The sequence below is a fragment of the Battus philenor genome, unplaced genomic scaffold, assembly GCF_028537555.1.
Source record: "Battus philenor isolate CCGP_79_NKW_IND1 unplaced genomic scaffold, ilBatPhil1.0.hap1 SCAF_25, whole genome shotgun sequence".
Taxonomy (NCBI): Eukaryota; Metazoa; Arthropoda; class Insecta; order Lepidoptera; family Papilionidae; genus Battus; species Battus philenor.
This window is the reverse complement of record NW_027181688.1, coordinates 3,126,114-3,144,000: the sequence shown is the minus strand read 5'-3', so window position 1 is coordinate 3,144,000 and position 17,887 is coordinate 3,126,114. Positions and strand designations below refer to the sequence as shown.

General features: G+C 36.3%; 1 protein-coding gene across 1 annotated transcript in view; it reads left to right on the top strand.

Annotated features, from left to right (window-relative positions):
• gek (serine/threonine-protein kinase gek) overlaps positions 1–13,752 on the top strand; it is a 61,836-nt gene extending 48,084 nt beyond the window's left edge. The window contains exons 31-47 of the mRNA XM_068768279.1: positions 373–543; positions 1,097–1,191; positions 1,752–1,878; positions 2,492–2,632; positions 3,396–3,600; positions 4,302–4,468; positions 5,710–5,902; positions 6,586–6,771; positions 7,174–7,266; positions 7,751–7,873; positions 8,478–8,583; positions 9,620–9,764; positions 9,940–10,012; positions 10,712–10,775; positions 11,107–11,212; positions 12,430–12,530; positions 13,146–13,752. Coding sequence (XP_068624380.1) covers positions 373–543; positions 1,097–1,191; positions 1,752–1,878; positions 2,492–2,632; positions 3,396–3,600; positions 4,302–4,468; positions 5,710–5,902; positions 6,586–6,771; positions 7,174–7,266; positions 7,751–7,873; positions 8,478–8,583; positions 9,620–9,764; positions 9,940–10,012; positions 10,712–10,775; positions 11,107–11,212; positions 12,430–12,528 — 2,094 coding nt within the window. The 3' untranslated portion in view covers positions 12,529–12,530; positions 13,146–13,752. The remainder of the gene's footprint in view (positions 1–372; positions 544–1,096; positions 1,192–1,751; positions 1,879–2,491; positions 2,633–3,395; positions 3,601–4,301; positions 4,469–5,709; positions 5,903–6,585; positions 6,772–7,173; positions 7,267–7,750; positions 7,874–8,477; positions 8,584–9,619; positions 9,765–9,939; positions 10,013–10,711; positions 10,776–11,106; positions 11,213–12,429; positions 12,531–13,145) is intronic.
• The last annotated feature ends 4,135 nt before the right edge of the window (positions 13,753–17,887 follow it).

The window sequence follows — 17,887 nt, the reverse complement described above, 5'->3', positions numbered from 1 at the left end:
TATATGCATCTATCATTATACAGTGCAGACACCATCTTGTACTTTTTTTGTTATTACTACCTTATATCAATGGGCCAACGGGTGTAATATAGGTGTCATTTTGTTCTATAACTTTTAGTCACCGAAATACGAATTTTAAGATTTCTACTCTTAAAACCAAATTTTGCAAACTTGGTTGCAAACTTTAAAATAAAACCTATTTAATGTTACCAAAATCAGCCATATACAAATAATATAGCGGAAGATATTTTAGTACAAGCTTAAACAATTTTATACTATTTTTGATAGTATTTTAATTTAAACAATTTTATACTATTTTTTTCCCACCATTTAATATGTTATTGTTATAACGGGGGTTGTGCTTGTATCCAGATCGGGCTGACGCGGCAGGGCGTTGTATGTGAGACATGTGGTTTGGCCGTGCACACGCGGTGTTGCTCACGTGTGGCCGCGCGCTGCCCATTACCACCAGAACGCAGTCGGCGTCCGCTCGGTATCGATCCAGCTCGTGGTCAGGGAACCGCCTACGAGGGATACGTAAAGGTGAGCACACATCCGCTTCCAAGACCAACATACCATTTAAAAGAAGTTTAGAAGAAGAGCCATTCTCTATCTGAACTGATATGAAAGAACTTTGGATGAAGTGCTTTCATTTCAGTATGATTAGTCTGCGGAATATAATATCATAGAGGTTTCCAACATACTGGTGGAGCCATCTGTTGATGAACAGCGATAACTTTGCGCTCTCAATACATGACATACATTCCTGTATTTGATAAAAAGCTTTAATATTAATATTATATAAGCCTATACTTGACTGTTGGGGCGGAAAGGTTCTCGAGTGACGACCATGAACCGGTAGACGCGGTGGGGGTAGGCCCCCACTTAATAGACTGACGACATTCAGGCTACCTTTGGAAGATTTTTAGGCCTATACCATGCAGAGGCAGGCTATCGGTTGATTAAATTGTCTAAAAACAAATAAAAACATCTTTTGTTTTATGTGCAGAAAGCTTAAATTACATTTACAATTACAATACAAAAAAAAAAAACACATTATATAACTCATTTTAACATTATTTTTAACTGTCGACAGGTTCCTAAGCCAGGCGGCGTGAAGAAGGGTTGGATGCGTCAGTTCGTTGTCGTCTGCGATTTCAAACTGTTCCTCTACGATATTTCTCAGGACAGGTGAGTGATACGAATATAGTATCTATTTCGTTTGCGATAGAGTATATTTTTGAACCAATCTAATAAAACTTGGAATATGTTATTTGAGATCACATTTTTGGTTATACGTTAAATGAGAAAATAAAAACATTCATTCATTCAAGTCCATTGCAAGGCGTTAGCTTAACTATGTCATCGGTTCATCTAGAAATAAGAATATCAGTTTATAATGTTTTGAATTCAATTTTAGATATCTATCCAAGTGGGGCAAGCAGTCACACATGGTGCTATAAGAGCTAAGTTACTATCAGATACCAAGAATAGTTTGGACCATCGTCGTCATTCCAGCGGCAGGAAGTCTACTACTGGACATAGGCCTCTCACATAAGACTTGCTGGTAGAGACCTGCATGCTTTGTTTCTACCTCATGGGCATCTTACGCTACGTTTGCCGGTTCGTGATTTCCACTCCAGAACTTTAAGACTCCAGTGGTCATCTATTCTGCTTGGCGCCTACTCACTGCGTGCTTGCCTATGATACATGAAAACTTTTAATTAATAATGTATTTTTATTGTATGCAGAAACGCGTTACCATCAGTGTGTGTTAGTCAAGTCCTCGACATGCGAGACCCGGACTTCAGTGTGACGTCAGTCAAGGAGTCTGACGTCATACACGCCAGCAAGCGGGACATACCTTGTATATTTAGGGTAAGCCGACACTTCATATCGTAATGGCCAAAAGTTTGGTGATCAGTCTAAGGAATAATTGTTTTTTAAACGGTTTTATTTAGTTCGACCCGTACGGAATTTATTTGGATCAAAATTAGAAATTGAAATTTAAGCACCTTCCCTTTGTCAGATTGATCTGAAATTTGGTACACACATTTAATTTAGATGACAATACAATATAATAAAATCAATAACATTATAAATCTAAGATGGCCGCCGATACAAAATGGCGGATTACATATTTTTCCTTAACCCCCTCAATATGGATATCAAATAAAAGGGCTACACTAGTAAAACACGATGATTATGTCAAAATTTAAAATTCAAGATGGATGCCGTTCCAATATGGCGGACTAGGTACATATTTTTCCACAACCACCACAATATGGGTATCAAAAAACCGTTTAACTTAAAAAAAAATTAAATGTATTTATTTACCGCCTCTTTCGGTCCCATTTCAGACGAGCAATTCTTCTATCTACGTCGGTGACCCAGGATCTTCGTGGATTTGATTTCTGATTCGATTTTGCTGCGAAGCTTCAAATATAACCCTTTGTTTGGTACTTTAGCGACTTATAAATATACGTTTCAGATATCAACGTCGCAGTTGGAAGGCGGCAAACGTTACCACACGCTAATGCTGGCGGAGTCGGAGTCCGAGAAAACCAAGTGGGTCGTGGCACTCAGCGAGCTGCACAGGATACTGAAGCGGAACAACCTCCCCGACAAATGTGTTAGTACCAAAACCATAACTTATATTTCGGAACTTTGCGACTGATGACAGTGCCCATAGAAGAATAGACAACGACACGACATATATATGTAAAAAGAATTCTTTTTTCATTGCTCATGTTAAACATGAGAATGTGCTTGCGCATTTGATGATTTGACGCAGTTTTAATAGTTGCTATATTTTATGAAATATCTGCTTTTAAAAAAAGTTACGATGAGACAAAGTGAAAGGAGAATTCATTTTTATGTATATCAATGTGTATTTATAATATCTGTTTGAAAGTGTAAACAATAAATTTTATATAAAAATATAAAATAAATTGTTTAAAGCAAAAAAACAAAAAAATTGAATCGGATAAGTAATAAATTTCATAAAAGGTTAGGATAATATTATAGTTAAGTTATAGCTTTAACATTTATAAGTGTCAACAGTAGTAATAAATAAATTAAAAAGGGTTATCAAGCTTCATCCCGGAATATGTTTTGGCAAAGTACTGAGGGGTACTACGGAGTTCTGTAAGATATCATCCGGTGTCTTACTAAGGTATGGAAAATGTACACCGAGAAGGAATTAGAGGATAAGAATCCTATATAACCTTGTTCTTCCTAGAGGGCAGGGTATCTATATCCATATATAGACATCCACCTAAAATAAAAAAAAAGTTTTTCTTTTAGTATTAACGTATCCATTAAGTTGTGTCCAGGAGTGTGTGTGCAGGAGTGTAAGATTCGTAGTGCAAATGCAATGAGTTTATGTTTTTCAGGTGTACTCGGCGTGCGTGGTGGCAGACGCAAGCGCAGCGGTGATCCGCGGCGCGACTTGTGCGTGTGTGCTGGAGCGGTCGCGGCTGTGCGTGGGCGGAGAACCGGGCCTCACGCTGCTCGACCTGGAGCGAGCCGAGCTGGTGCCGCGCAGAGCTCACGCGCCCGTCGCCAAGATGCGCTACGTGCCGCAGGAGCAGCTGCTGGGTGCGTTAACGTGCATATACACACGCATCCTACACACACACATATATCCACATGCGTATTAGATACGCGAATACATGAACACGTATACTACACACGCGTACACGCATATATTTATTTAAAAAAGCACTTCGTAGCACGCATTACAATGTTACAATTATAACATTTTAATTGTTAATTAAAAATTCTAATGCACTTTTGCTTATTTAAGGTGTGTATATTGTGAAAATTGTAAAACAAGAAATAAATAAAAAACGTAGGTTAAATCTAATAATTCCTTTTAGCAAAAGGATGTCAACTGCCGGACATGGATCTTCCAATAGGACCGGTTGAAAGTAGCTAGCATTCAGCATCTTCTGATGACATTAACAAAATCGTCAGTCCATCCTGTGGGTCGTTGGTCGTTTGGCTGTCTGTGGTCCTTTAAAAACCCTAAGGCTTTAGCAGTATCTGTTCTGCCCACTACCACTTACAGTTTTGAAAAACCTTATACTGTTATAACATCTTGAAAAGTCCGAATGCACAGGCGGTTCAAAGTGTGTTGTTATTTATACTTCTGCCAACAATACTTCATATATGTATAGATATACACCTATATATATATGTGTATATATATTTAAATGTATATTCTAGAAGTATACATGGTACAAGTGTTGATCTCCCACCCCACAGAAATAATTTCTTAACAATCAATGTATTTTCAGTGGTGATTGCGGGTCGTGGTCGCCACGTACGGTTGGTGCCCATCCGAGCCCTGGAGTGCCCTGAGGTGGAAAGCGTTAAGCTGGCGGAGACCAAAGGTGCCGTAGACTTGGCTGTGGGCGAGCTGCATGCATCCGTGTACGGGTTCGCTGTCGTATGTAAACGACAGGTAAATTGTGTGTTTTTTTTTATTAAAAAATTGCATCTTGTTTTGTCATATATGACATATTATGACAAAATATCTGTATTCTCCGCGTGTAAAAATGTTTCATACTACACCAATAAATACCTCATTTTACCTTTGGTTACCTTCTAAAAAAACACGACGCAAAATGAATTAAAATTTTCTAGCAAACCATGTAAATATCGAACATAGGTTTCAGGATTTCAAAAACACTACTTTTAATAGAAAATTGAACAAAGTGAACATTTAAAAAACAAAAATAATTTAGTTTTTTTTTACATATGTACAAGAAACAAAAAAAAATTGTTCAATTAAAAGAAAATAAACTATTTAATTAATAAATGAAAAATAAATTTAAAATTAATCACTTTCGGACGAGTTCATTGATTGCTGTTGTCGTGTCGGCTTTCTTTCACAAAAAATTAGAAGTTTTTATAAAAAATATATATAACTCTGCAAATAAATAAATTAGTTAAATAATTACCTTTCTTGTAACTAGAAAGAAGACGTCAAAATGTATATAATTTTTCTTAAAAGAACTACACACTACATTACAACACACTACGTATTTGAAACTGATCTCTAATATTAGCAAAAGAAAGTGAAAATAAAACTATTAAAATTACACACAAAAAAGTTGACCATCTTGTAGAAGAAAAAAGAATCAAACCCAAAACAGCGCAACTTCGAAATAGCTTTGCGTCGTGCATGTAACTTCCTTCTATGTAGGATTATGATCCTTTTGCATGCCCTCACAATTTATGCTAAAGGCGGAAACTTGTGATGACTCCTTGTTGTATAAATCTATCCATTTTTCAGTGTTTATGGTTCCTCAACAAGTAAAAATAATATAAAATAAAAATAATGTACTGGTAGGATGTACACTACTGCATAGTTACTTTCATAAATTACCAACAAGGCCGATCGGAAGCGACCTGTATCCGTACTTTTATGTCCTGCGTGGCGCTTGCCGGTCCATTATGTCAAGAACCTTAAGGTCCCATTGGCCATCTGTTCTGCGCGGTATTTGGTTTGCCCGCTGGCACTTCAAATTGTCAGTCAGTGTATAAGCCTATGTCTTGAAATGATAGGCGTCTATCGGCTGAAATAATTGTGATGACCGACCTACATTGTAGTTTGTGTAGTTTAATTTATTCAATTGCTATGATTATCATTTGTTTTTTTGTAGGTTTTTTATGTGTGTGTGTGTGTTCGTGTGCGTGCAGAGCTCGTGGGTGGTGTACGTATACGAGATCACGCGCACGGCGACGCGGCGGCGGCGCGTGGCCGAGCTGCGCGCGCCGGGCGCCGTGCTGTGCGTGCAGCTGTGCCGCGCGCGCCTGCTGCTTGGATACCGCGGCGGGTTCGCGGCGCACGCGCTGCCCGAGCCGCGGCGCGCTCACGACCAGCCCGCCGTATGTAAGTGATGCGCTGCACGCACTTAATACCTTCACATCTACACAAGCATGAGCAGGTAGTCGATACCTGCTCATGTACACTGATATCGGCGCACACGCAACTAGCGACACCATCACCCTTGCTACGTTTAAAACAGAGGTTCGGGCGTACCTACATCACCGCATGCTCAACTAGCGACACCATTTTTTCCAACGTCTACTACTGGTGATCCTAGAGCTCATACATCGGCGCACGCGCACTTGCAACTGTGGTTTGTCTAAAACAAAGTTTCTTAGATTTTCTTTTTCCAATTTTTTACTTTTACAATTTACCTGTTTTCGGTTGACTCCTTGAAGCTACATGACTGATACACAACCCGACCATGACCTTGACAACAATGTATCAAGTAGTAATCAAGACACCATCCCCTATAACTTCCTGAACTAAATTCTTTATACATGGTGTTTGTCTAGGACAAAAGTACTTATATCTTTTTTTTACGTTCAAAATTTACCCGATTCCATTGTCGTTTGTTCCTACTATATTCCCAAAACTAGACACGAAATTTATACTTTGCAGCAATTATTTAAAAATGTTGTAGTTGTTTCTATAGCATCTATACTAATTTGCTGATGATAAGATTTAGTGAAGATATTTTATTTATTCCAACAAAATTTTAATGAATAATTATTGTTGTGTGATAGCGCTGGTGCACCCAGAGAACCAGGTGAACATGTTCCTGTCTCACTCGGGCGCGCGGCCGTTGTGCGCCGTGGCGGCCGGCGCCGACTGGCTGCTCGTGTTCAGCGCGCTCGCGCTCTACGTGGACCGCGCCGGCATGCGCGCGCGCGACGCCGAGATCATGTACACCGCGCAGCCGCTGCACCACGGTCAGTACCCACCTCGCTCTGTGAGATAGAGCTACACAGAATATGAGATATATACAGTAAGGGAGATAAAGAGACAAAGTGTGAGAAATAGGTGCAGCGAGGAAGATAGAACTAGAGGGAGGGAGTGAAAGAGACAGTTATAAAGCGCCAAAGAAGGTATATAGAGCGAAAGACAAGGAAGAATGGCTGTGAAGCACTATTATAGCGAAGATTGGTGGACGCTTTTTGTGCATGAGTGGATTGTCAATTTGATAAAACGTGTGTACTTGCAATTCTAAGCAAAGAGAGTAGTTAGAGTTACCGCCGGAAATGTTGTAATAACAAGTATTGCTCTGATAAAAAAATGTGTATTTATTTATATACTTTTGTATATTTTTAAAATCCTTGATTTTTTATCGACAGCCATCAACGAAACTCATCTGCTCATATTCACGTCTTCGCATATCGACATCTACGAAATCGAATCCGGGGAGTGGGTACAGACGCTCAATTTACGTAAGTGTTTGTTGTTGTATAGTTTAATAAGTCAAGCTGATGAGTACAAGCGTACCAGATAGAGTTTACATTCATATAATAATTATATGTCCTTATATTCAGTGAAACGGAATGAACCTGTGACATATGTCGACTATGTAATATTCAATACAATACTGAAGCTATTTTTCTGTCGCATTGCAAGAGAAATAACAAATTATTGTGACATATTTGTTATCGAACCACTTTATTCAACGATTGAATATATACATATCAAGCATGTGAACAAATTTTGTAATCTGTTAATGTTGACCGATGTAGATGTTAAACAAAATAATATATATTTGCAGCGCATGAACTGTTTGAACAAAGTTTAAAGAACTCATGCACGAACTTCAAGGCGTACTGTCAAAAGTGTAATGGTCAAAGATCAAAGCGTATTGATAAATGCGCGAGGTTCAAAATGAACGTGGTAAATATTAAAAGTGTAACTTTTGGCTTGCAGCGAACGCGCGTCCATTAGACGAGTGCGGGTACGTTGTTTGTGTTGGGGGCGGCGGCAACAACGGATTCCCCTTCTCCTCGGACTCCGCCCCTTTTATCGTTTACCTGCGGCCACTCTTCACGCGTAAGTTGATGTAACCCGTACTTGTGTAATGTAAACTATGTTACTATGAAAAACGTTAAACGTAATATATTTATATGTACCTATATAATTATTAATATAGTTACTACATATACTTATGTTTATAATTATTATATAATATAAGGGATGTCCATTGTGGAGTGAATATAATATTACCCTATAGATTTCACATTTCATTAAATTGGGACTGATATAAGAAAAGGATTAGTAATATTAAAGAGAAAAGTCTGCACAACTACTGCTACATAGCGGAAGTAGCTATGTATTAGTCCTTTTCTTAGTAATGCCTGAATCTATTAGATATTTAGATTTTGATATTGCTCTTGACCTTGTTTTTGATGTTTTTTTTTTTAATAAATTAATATCATCTATAATTATTGACTTTCTGAGTGCTTTCTTTGAACTTCTGGTTAAGGGAGTGACAGATTAAAACACAAATTTTAAAAATAAATCCTGGTTTTCTTAGTTGTATATATTATGTGATATTTTTTAAATTCATTTTAAAAATGTTTTCACATCGGTACTATTCTTTTTAATGTAATATTAACATCAGTAATGTGTAATAATAATATATTTTCTCCGGCAGCCGAGGGTCCGCTTAGCGTGGAGACGACCACCTCGTGGGGCACCAACAAGAGGAGGTTCTCAGTGAGGGAGCAGTCCCATCAAGCGATAGAGGCCCACAACAGATTGTAAGTTTATCTGTTTGATATTGACTATGAAGTGTTAGACGCCAAATATAGAGCGTTTTCCTTCCCCAAAGATCGCTACTTTGGGCATTCAGCGTCACGCGGAAATGAGTGGTAAATCATCATTAGTCATGCAAACAGGCCGCATGATGGGAGATCGCTCAGAGACCTAGCTACCGTTAGCGGTAGCTTACTAGCTGGCAACCATCAGGTTATAGCCTATACCTACTTCGAAAGAGGTATATAATACCCACCGCTGACGGATGTAGTTTAGGCTGGATCCAGTGATGGGAATTGTAAAGTCAGTATGCCCACATTTCCGGCGCCATTTCCGGATAATATGGCAAAAAGTTTAGCTAGTGTCCTGAACGAGAATTTAGTAGTAAATACATTCTTGGTGACCTACGAGAAGTAAGTGCACATTACAACTCCATTGCATTCTTGAAGAGTCCGGTGGTTGGATATGGTAGAGGCAAAACTTACCGTAAATAGGTCACTGCTGTCAGGCAGGTATATGATCCCAGGACAGTATAATCAACAAATTAGGAATAGAGAAAGAAAGGGTCCTGGCCCTGGTGGGAGTAATAAAAGGGAATGAATTCTCTGGAACTTTATTCATCCAATTTAAAAGTGCTGTGGCCAGCCAGCTCGGACGTTCAGAGGTATTTAAGGTGCGTTACTAAGAGTACATTTAGGAAGCAACCAGCGATAGATAGAGAAACTTTTGTGAATATCTGTGAAGAGTGAATAAACAGTTTGAACAGTCTCAAAGCCTCTTCTATTCGACACTCTGTACCAGTGTTTTCCATCCCCACGATGCTCAAGCTCCACAGAAGGCAATTCTATGAAAGAGTTTAACTTTTATGCATTAATATAAAAATTATGTATGTGTAGGTAAGCAAAGAATTTTAGAAAGGCTTAAGTTGGGGTATGGCACAAAAAAGTTAAAAATACTGCTTTATACAGTACATTGCATCGTTTTCAGCCTCAAATATACGTACCCATACGTGAAAATACATTTTTGAATTTTAATTTTCAGATCCGAGCGTCGTTCGCGTCTGATCTCCGCGCCAACGAACTTCGCGCATCTCTCGCACATGGGCCCCGGCGACGGCATCCGCTCGCAGCGGCTCCTCGACCTGCCCACCACCGTGGAGACGGCTGACGACCAGCATCAGCAACAGGTTACTTGATATGACTATACAACAAGTCACGTCATTGACTTTGATTCTTCTGCGGATCTCTATGCCGTCTCCTTTGCTTTCTGACCATGAGCCTTCCCATGAGGCCCATCGTAAGCGTCCATGTGCCATTTAAACACGAGGAAATGTTCTTTAATTATTTATAAATTTTTTTCAGATGTACGGTAGCCGAGAGAGCAGCAAACGAACGTCTCCGTTGACAATCTCGCATGGAACCGGCTCATATAACGGTATGCTGTAATTTTTTTTGTAAAATATTGCTTATACTATATCTGGACATTAAACGGGACAAATGATGATAATTTATTAGTTCAATAATTTAACTATCTAACCAGAACACAATGCTTACGTAATACTGCACGGCAGTAGAAATGGCACATTAATTACACCATTGTCCTATTGCAAAAAAAATTCTTAAAGGGCTGGTTAGCTTTATGAAAGGTGCCCATCTCGGTTGGTAATATATCTAAATTAACGAAGGCGGGTTTAATAAATAACCAATAATTATATGACTTACTTCTTGTCTTAAGTTCTTATGTCCCACAGGTGGGTCAAAGGCCGTCCACGATGCGTCACCATCCTTTGCGTTATAACTCGCAATTATCGTCCCTTGCCAGGACTGTTGAGGACGAACACTTCCGCTTTCCGTGGGGATTCTAGTCTAGGGTTTGCCTCAGTATATATTGAGGGTCTCTTTGCAGCGTATTCAGCTTCATTTCCAGCATTTGATCTGCTGGTCGATCGGGCTCACATAGCAGCATGCCTATAGATCAGTGTTGGTGATTTTCTCGGGCCGATAATGCCAAAAATAAAATAAATATGTTTTTATACATATTTATTTTTATTTTTGGCATTATCATAGTATTAATACGTATATATAATATACATATAATATAGAAAAGAGTTAAGAATTATTTAACACTTTTCAGGTTCGTGGCGACGACGGGACACGACCGACGGCGCCAACGAGACAATGGCGCGCGGTATGGACAGGTAACCATTTATGTCAATCCTTATTCATATATTTATGTTGGAGTTACATGTTATTAGTCTTGTTTACTTCCCACTGTTGGGATGTAACCACGGTAGAGGTATCTTTAACCTCGAATGTCTATCAGCGACGAGAGAGAACTACACTACAACTTGTCATAGTGGCGTTCTTTGGGGGAGGTTGCCTTGCAATTGGTGTCTATTGTCTAATATGATGATGATGACAATTATCTATTTACATGTCATTACAATGACTGGTCTTTTGAATCAAACGAGTAAATGGGCGGGGCAGTTGTTATTTGTATATATATATAGTGGTGCGTCCGTCCGTGAGCAGGTCGATCGGTGGCGGATCGCAGGGCAGCGGGTCGCTGCTATTGGAGCGTTCCATTACACCGCTCAGCTTGGGCAGCATGAGTTCGCTGCACGACGTGCTCAAGGTAAACACTCTTTTTTGTAACTACACATAGTTAGAGACTGTCTGAGAGAGACGAAGATGGCGTTGAAAATAGATGGAAATTGCGTGGTGAGTTGATGGAGATAGTGTAGAAAGTAGATGGAGATAGCATGGGACGTAGGTGGAAATAGCATATGCAGTAGATGGAGACAGCGTGGAAAGTAGATGGAAATAGGGTGAGAGGAAAGTCAAGATAGTTTGGTAGACAGATAGAGAAATAGTGGGGCGGGGGTGGGGGGGGGGGGGGTTAGTTTAAGAGCGCGTTCACTTCACAGTGCCTGTCCAATAAATGTCTTCTTTTTGACAATTAAGACGGAAATAAAATAGTAGAATAGTGAACCGATGTTTTCAATCGCCATAGATCTGTTATGAGTCTCTGTAAAAAGGAAGTTTAAAAAAAAAGATTTAGTTAATAGAGTCCCAAATATGGTTTGGAAAAAAATAGAAAATAGAAAGGCTACTGCTTAATGTGGATGCTGGAAGGAGACTGACTGGGCGGATTGGTTGCGTTGACTGAAGGCTGGGAAATGTTGAGTGTGCTGAATACTTAGGCTAGGTGTATAACAGTTCGAAGCATAAACAAAGAGAAGTTGCTGCTCTCATAGACTGACATTTAGACGGTTCGATTTATGATTTTAGTAAAAACCGTAAAAACAATAAAGTTGGCTGGAACATGAACATCAATTTATTTTCAATATTCTTTGCTGTACACGCTAAAATACATATAAATAGTTTCCTAATAATAAAAAAGTACACAGGCGGAATTTACAAGGATGACTATGGAGGTTTTAAGTAGTATTAAATCAATTTTATGACTATTAATTTTTGGTCTCTTTCCGACAAGCGAAGTATAGTTGTCAATACTTTTTATTTGTATTTATCAATATTTATTAATATAATTGTCTGGTATTGTTGTATTTATTTGTAATAAATGCCTAAACTGCTGAATTAATTTCATATATTGTTTTACAAATATAACACAGGTATTAAACATGATGAAGACTTGTGCAGTCTTTAATATATATATATATATATATATATATATATATATATATATATATATATATATATATATATTTATATATATTTATATATATTTATTTGTTTTATTATATACATATAATTTCATTTCTTTTGTTACTTTAAATTAGTGTTAATAGCAAACTAGCACCATAATTATTTAGATGAAATTCTATACAGCTGGGCTTACATTGTCAGGTGGGCACGGACATGGGCGAAGGTCTGCACTCGGAGGACAGCAGTTGCGGGGCGTCACCGCCGCATCCGATGGACCCTTGATGGTGAGCCATGTCTATAATAATCTATTTATTTTATTTCCATTCATTGTACACTAAAAAGACAATACATCTAGACAGATATGTTACAAAAAATGTAGGTGATAAACAAAAGTTGTATAGTTTGTACAGAGGTCGTGTAAACAGGCAGTATTATCTCTCGAAGCGATATCGACCTCTTCCAAATTACGACATGAAGAAAAGTACGGTATAGGATGAACATAATAAAAACATACATACAAATACACACAAATATATATGTACATAACATGCTTTACATAACCTGACAGCGACTTTAAAAAGTGAAAGATTTTTCCATGAATATTGAATGAATAAGCATTGTCGATTTCAAGGTTCGATGTTTGGAAATATTGTAAATGTAAAGAAAGTGAGAAATAGTAAATTAGGTTATGATAAATCTCGTATTTATATAAAACATGTGCCGCCTTTTGTAAAACATACAAGGTGAAGTTTGTAAACGCATCGTTACAATTGTTGATGCCCATTTTAGTCATCCATCTCTTTCATTTGTCCATAGTGTGGCGGAAAAAGGGCTATATAGCACATATTATGTATGACACCATAATATTATAAGTAAATCTAAATTATTTTTGTTCGCAGAAACCAACTGGACGCGTACTGGGGGATAGACATGTCGCGGTTGTACGCGTGTTTCTGTTGACCAATTGCAATGAAGGAGCTATTGCGGTCATGTGCACCAAGATGCAAAGAAAATCTCCATACATTTGTATGAGAATATGATCATACAATTTGCCGAATGAGTTCCGAGGACGATTTAATGCTATCTCCTTTGACGCGTATTCGAACCATTATACGTACTATCGAGTGACATTCGTAAGGTTGGCATACGTCAACTGAATAATTTAAGAATTTGAGGCTAATAATATGCGATTTATATATATATGTATATATATATACGTTGTCAATTGCTGAGGAACTTCGCTGACGGTTTGTATGGTTTTACATTCCCTTCGCGTCGAGAATACACTGAAAATCATTTAGACTGGTCACTGTGAACTTGACTTTCTAATTAGAACTATAATGATTCGCCTTTTCTTAATTCGAACGGAATGTGTTTTATGTGTTTTTATTTATTTATGTATAGTGACTATTTCGCATTTGAGCCATTGCAAAGATACGTAAAATATAATTACATTAATTTATTTACTAAAATGATTAAAATGAATTAAAGTGCATTATTGGTTATAAATGAAATTACTGTTTTGTATATAGACGGCGCTGATTTTAATTTGGAATTTATTATAATAATCAAAGAAATTATGCTTTACGGTTATGTTAGTTGTGCTAGAAAATTATGGAAGCGACTTCAATGAAATAGTAGATACATTTATAAATGAACTACATCAGAGTCCTGTATACAAGCAAATACACATAATTATTTTTAATAGGTACAAAAACATACTTAAGAGGAACAGGACATGACTAATAAAATATTACTAAATCAAACACATGGTAAGTCTCTCTAAGCTTGTAAATTCATTCCAATGTCCTTTAGGTAGGAATGCAGTAAAATAATTTTTTAGATAGTCCTTTATAAATCTGTCTCATTTACATCTTTATATCATATTTATTTCGTAACAAAAGTGTTTTCCATACTAAGCCCACTCGAACACGAATATATTTATCTCTGATTATTTAAAACTTCTTTATAAAATATTTTAAAATTCAAACACATAGTGAATGCATTAAAATATAAAATGACAAGTATTTGTAAATATATTTAGCTGATCAAGTTTATTTGAGGTTTTTATTACATATTTTCGCTTTGCATTGGCTCACTAGATAATGCGACGATAACTCGGGATTAAAAAAATTTTGTTTAAATTATAAAAAGGACCGATGAAGTTGTAAATTACGTTAAAATTAAAACTACCTGACCTTTACAGTGTTGCTAGGGATCCTTTTTAAAATTAAATTAATACATGGATGTCTAATGGGTTCCTAATTTGATGTGTTATAGCGCTACCGATGTCGTTGTACTGCGCCTTAGGGTAAGCGATGTGAAAGAAGCTGCAAACTCCCCTTCCCGTATAGCATGCCTAAGGCGCGGTACAGCGGTTTCGGTAGCGCTAAGGAAAATATAATTTGCAATATATTTATTCGTGTGATTACGTAGCTAAATGCTTGACGTACGGTATACAAGAACCTTCCAGTATAAGGATGATAATAATAATAATATAATATATGTTATAAATTGTATAAATGTGTTGGAATCCGATGTGACTTGTAGGTCAATTAGTTTCGAATATTTTCGTCATTCAACGTTTGGCGCTGCAGTCGTACGGTTTGCGTTTATCTGTGCTTTGTTTGTTTTAAAATGAAGGCACACGCGGGCCAAACGAGCGGACGAATGGCGAATTATATTATAAGTAATGATAGTTTTAAAAGGAAAATGTATAGGATGCTTAGCGGGAAATGAGGTACTTGGAATACTCGACAGCGGCTTGTGGAATGTTCGAGAATGTTCTGATACATGCACTGTAAATTAGCAACGTTTATTTTAACCCGTTTGTATCATGTACAAATATGAAAAATATCACAAATTGAGTGTTTATTTAAATATAAAAAATCATATTTCAAAAGTATTAGGGTTTTTGTGCATTATTGTAAAATTTTAAATGTGGAATTCATATAGTCCAGTGTTTCCCAACCTTACTTGTTAATAATTTTTCAGTAAAACACTATTTCATATAACCACAGGAACAAGTCGTCATAGGGAAGTAATAGCATAGCCAAAGATATTTTGGTATCGTCAATCGAAATTATACCTATTAATTATTTACCGCGATTATTTAAGTTTGTTTTTTTTTTAATTGTCCTCTTGTGGGACGTGGGCACATTTTTTGCATACTTTTGCGATTAAATACAGTTAATAACAAAGAGAAGTAAAATTAAGGAGTGTGTTTTTAGTTAAATATTTGGTTTTATCGCTGGCGCTTATATATACGCTCCGATGCTGCGATTAGCGTATATATACGCTTATGATACAAACGGGTTAGTCACTGAAGTCAATTTCAATATTTCCTCTTCTAATATACGTTACACGTATATACTTATCGCATAGCGCTATATTTATATATTTCGCTTGATATAACTGTCAAACCTTATATCACTGGCAATATATTTTTTTATTAATTGCTTTGACGCGTCTAATGCAAGTTTTCTCTGCTTTAAGTATATCATAGCGTGTTTTTAATTAGACAACGAGTTGATTTCTTTTTATTTTTAATATTTCGGCCCACCTATAATATATCTCCATTATCAAACTCGATTTACGCTAGTGTCGCCATTTTGGTGTTTACGTAATTTTAAGTGATTTTTCGTGTACGCGAAGATCCATCCATACTTGTAAGTAATCAATCGGTATTTAAATCTTATTAGAATGAATTAATATATCGGTTTCACTCGGTTTTTAGTGTTTGACAATATTAATACAGCTTTTCTGTTGTACCATTTCTAGTATATATGAAAATGCAAATGAATCTTAGAGATTACCCGCTTCCTATATTTATAGCTCTCTATATATGGAAGTGTATTTTTATTTGTTTTTTATAAATCACATAAAATCTCGTATATTTTGTGATTGTGTATTATTTAAACGTAAGTTGTAATTATTTTAACGATCTAGTCTTTTTTTTGTTTGAGTTTTTTTTTAAATGTGACCGTAATGTATTGTCCGAACTGGAACTCTGTCTTAAATACTTAAGGATTTTTACATTGTTTACGTAAACGAGATTTTTTTTAGGTTAAGTATATTATTTTGTATTTGAGTGGTCGGCCATTTTGCGGTCGCGTACAAGATGGCGCTTCGAATGCACGTCGCTGTGGTTTAGTGTTCCCGCGCAGATTTCACTCGCGTTTGATAAATCGTTTCAAATTCCAAAGACAGCGTTTGATATTCGAGCGACACTAGACTATGTACGAGTGAAATTGAATAATATACTCGTGTAATAACGCACGACGCATGCAGGAGCTAGTTTTATTTATAAATAAATATATAATGAAATTTCGATCTCGACAATAAAAAAAAAAATTGCTTTTAATTAATTTTTTATTCCCTTGATAATTTCGTCTATTTATTTATGTATTTAAAATTGCGCATATTGACAAAGTTTTTTGAGGAACATCCCAATTTTATATTAATATAAAAATATAATGTTGATATATAATGAAATTGTATGAATTTGTATCGTTTAGGTGTAGTTTTGGCTAAAATTAAAATAAATATTTGCATAATATACACGAAATTATATCTCTCTACTATGACTTTAATATCGACTATATGCGAAGCTGTTCGGTCTCTGTATCTACACGCCACTAATCCTCGTGTATCCGATTTGTATTGAAATCCAAATTATTTACTAATATACATAGCAAGGATACAAAAGTGTCATTATTATTTTATGTACATACGTGAATAAAGAGACATTTGAATGATGGCTTGGTTTTTTTATTTTAACTCCTTTCTTATTTTCAGCTAATAGACACACATTGGAACGTTCGTCACGCTGATAATTATTATTATTCTTTGTATAAAATACACCAATATTTCTACAAGTGGTGGCTTATGGTTGGTGTAAAATAAAATAAAAAAAACAAAACATTGTTAAAATGAGACATTGTAATAAAAATAAATATCAAGAGAAGCAACTGTTTGTATTTCGTGTGACAGAGATAACGCTCTACGAAGCCAAAATTAGCAGATTGTCTCTTTCCAAAGGTCGATGTGTAATATTCATCACTGGGTACTGTACTATCTATATAACCAATATGTCACGACTTCTATAATGTACTGCTTTAAGTGAAAGTTTTCAATTGGCTTTTCTCTATAATATAATTGTTATATAAATAGCTGTAATTTTTCCAAATAATTTGAACAATTCTCTTATATACTAACAGCTTAACGTGTTTAGAGAACTGTACATATATATTTCTTGTATATTTAATAAGGATATGCCTAGTGATGGCAAGAAATAAAACACGAATATATTAATACAATTTATTTAATTTTGCAAATCACTATCTCACTAATGTGGCGACGAATAAATCAAGTCTGTACAAGGCAATTTTGTAACATCGAGTTAAAACAAAAAGCTTAACCACATTCGCCTCAGTAATGGCAGGTCATATGTCTATAAACAAATACATTAGAGATACATGTCTGATCACTAGTGTTAGCATTGTAAGGTAAATTTTATTGACAAATCACATCCTCAATTATTTTTATTCCTTCCGGCAGAATAACCTGGTAGCTATTTTGAAAAAAGTTACAACCATATTGTAATGATTTTACCAAAATAAATATCATTATTTAGTTTTAT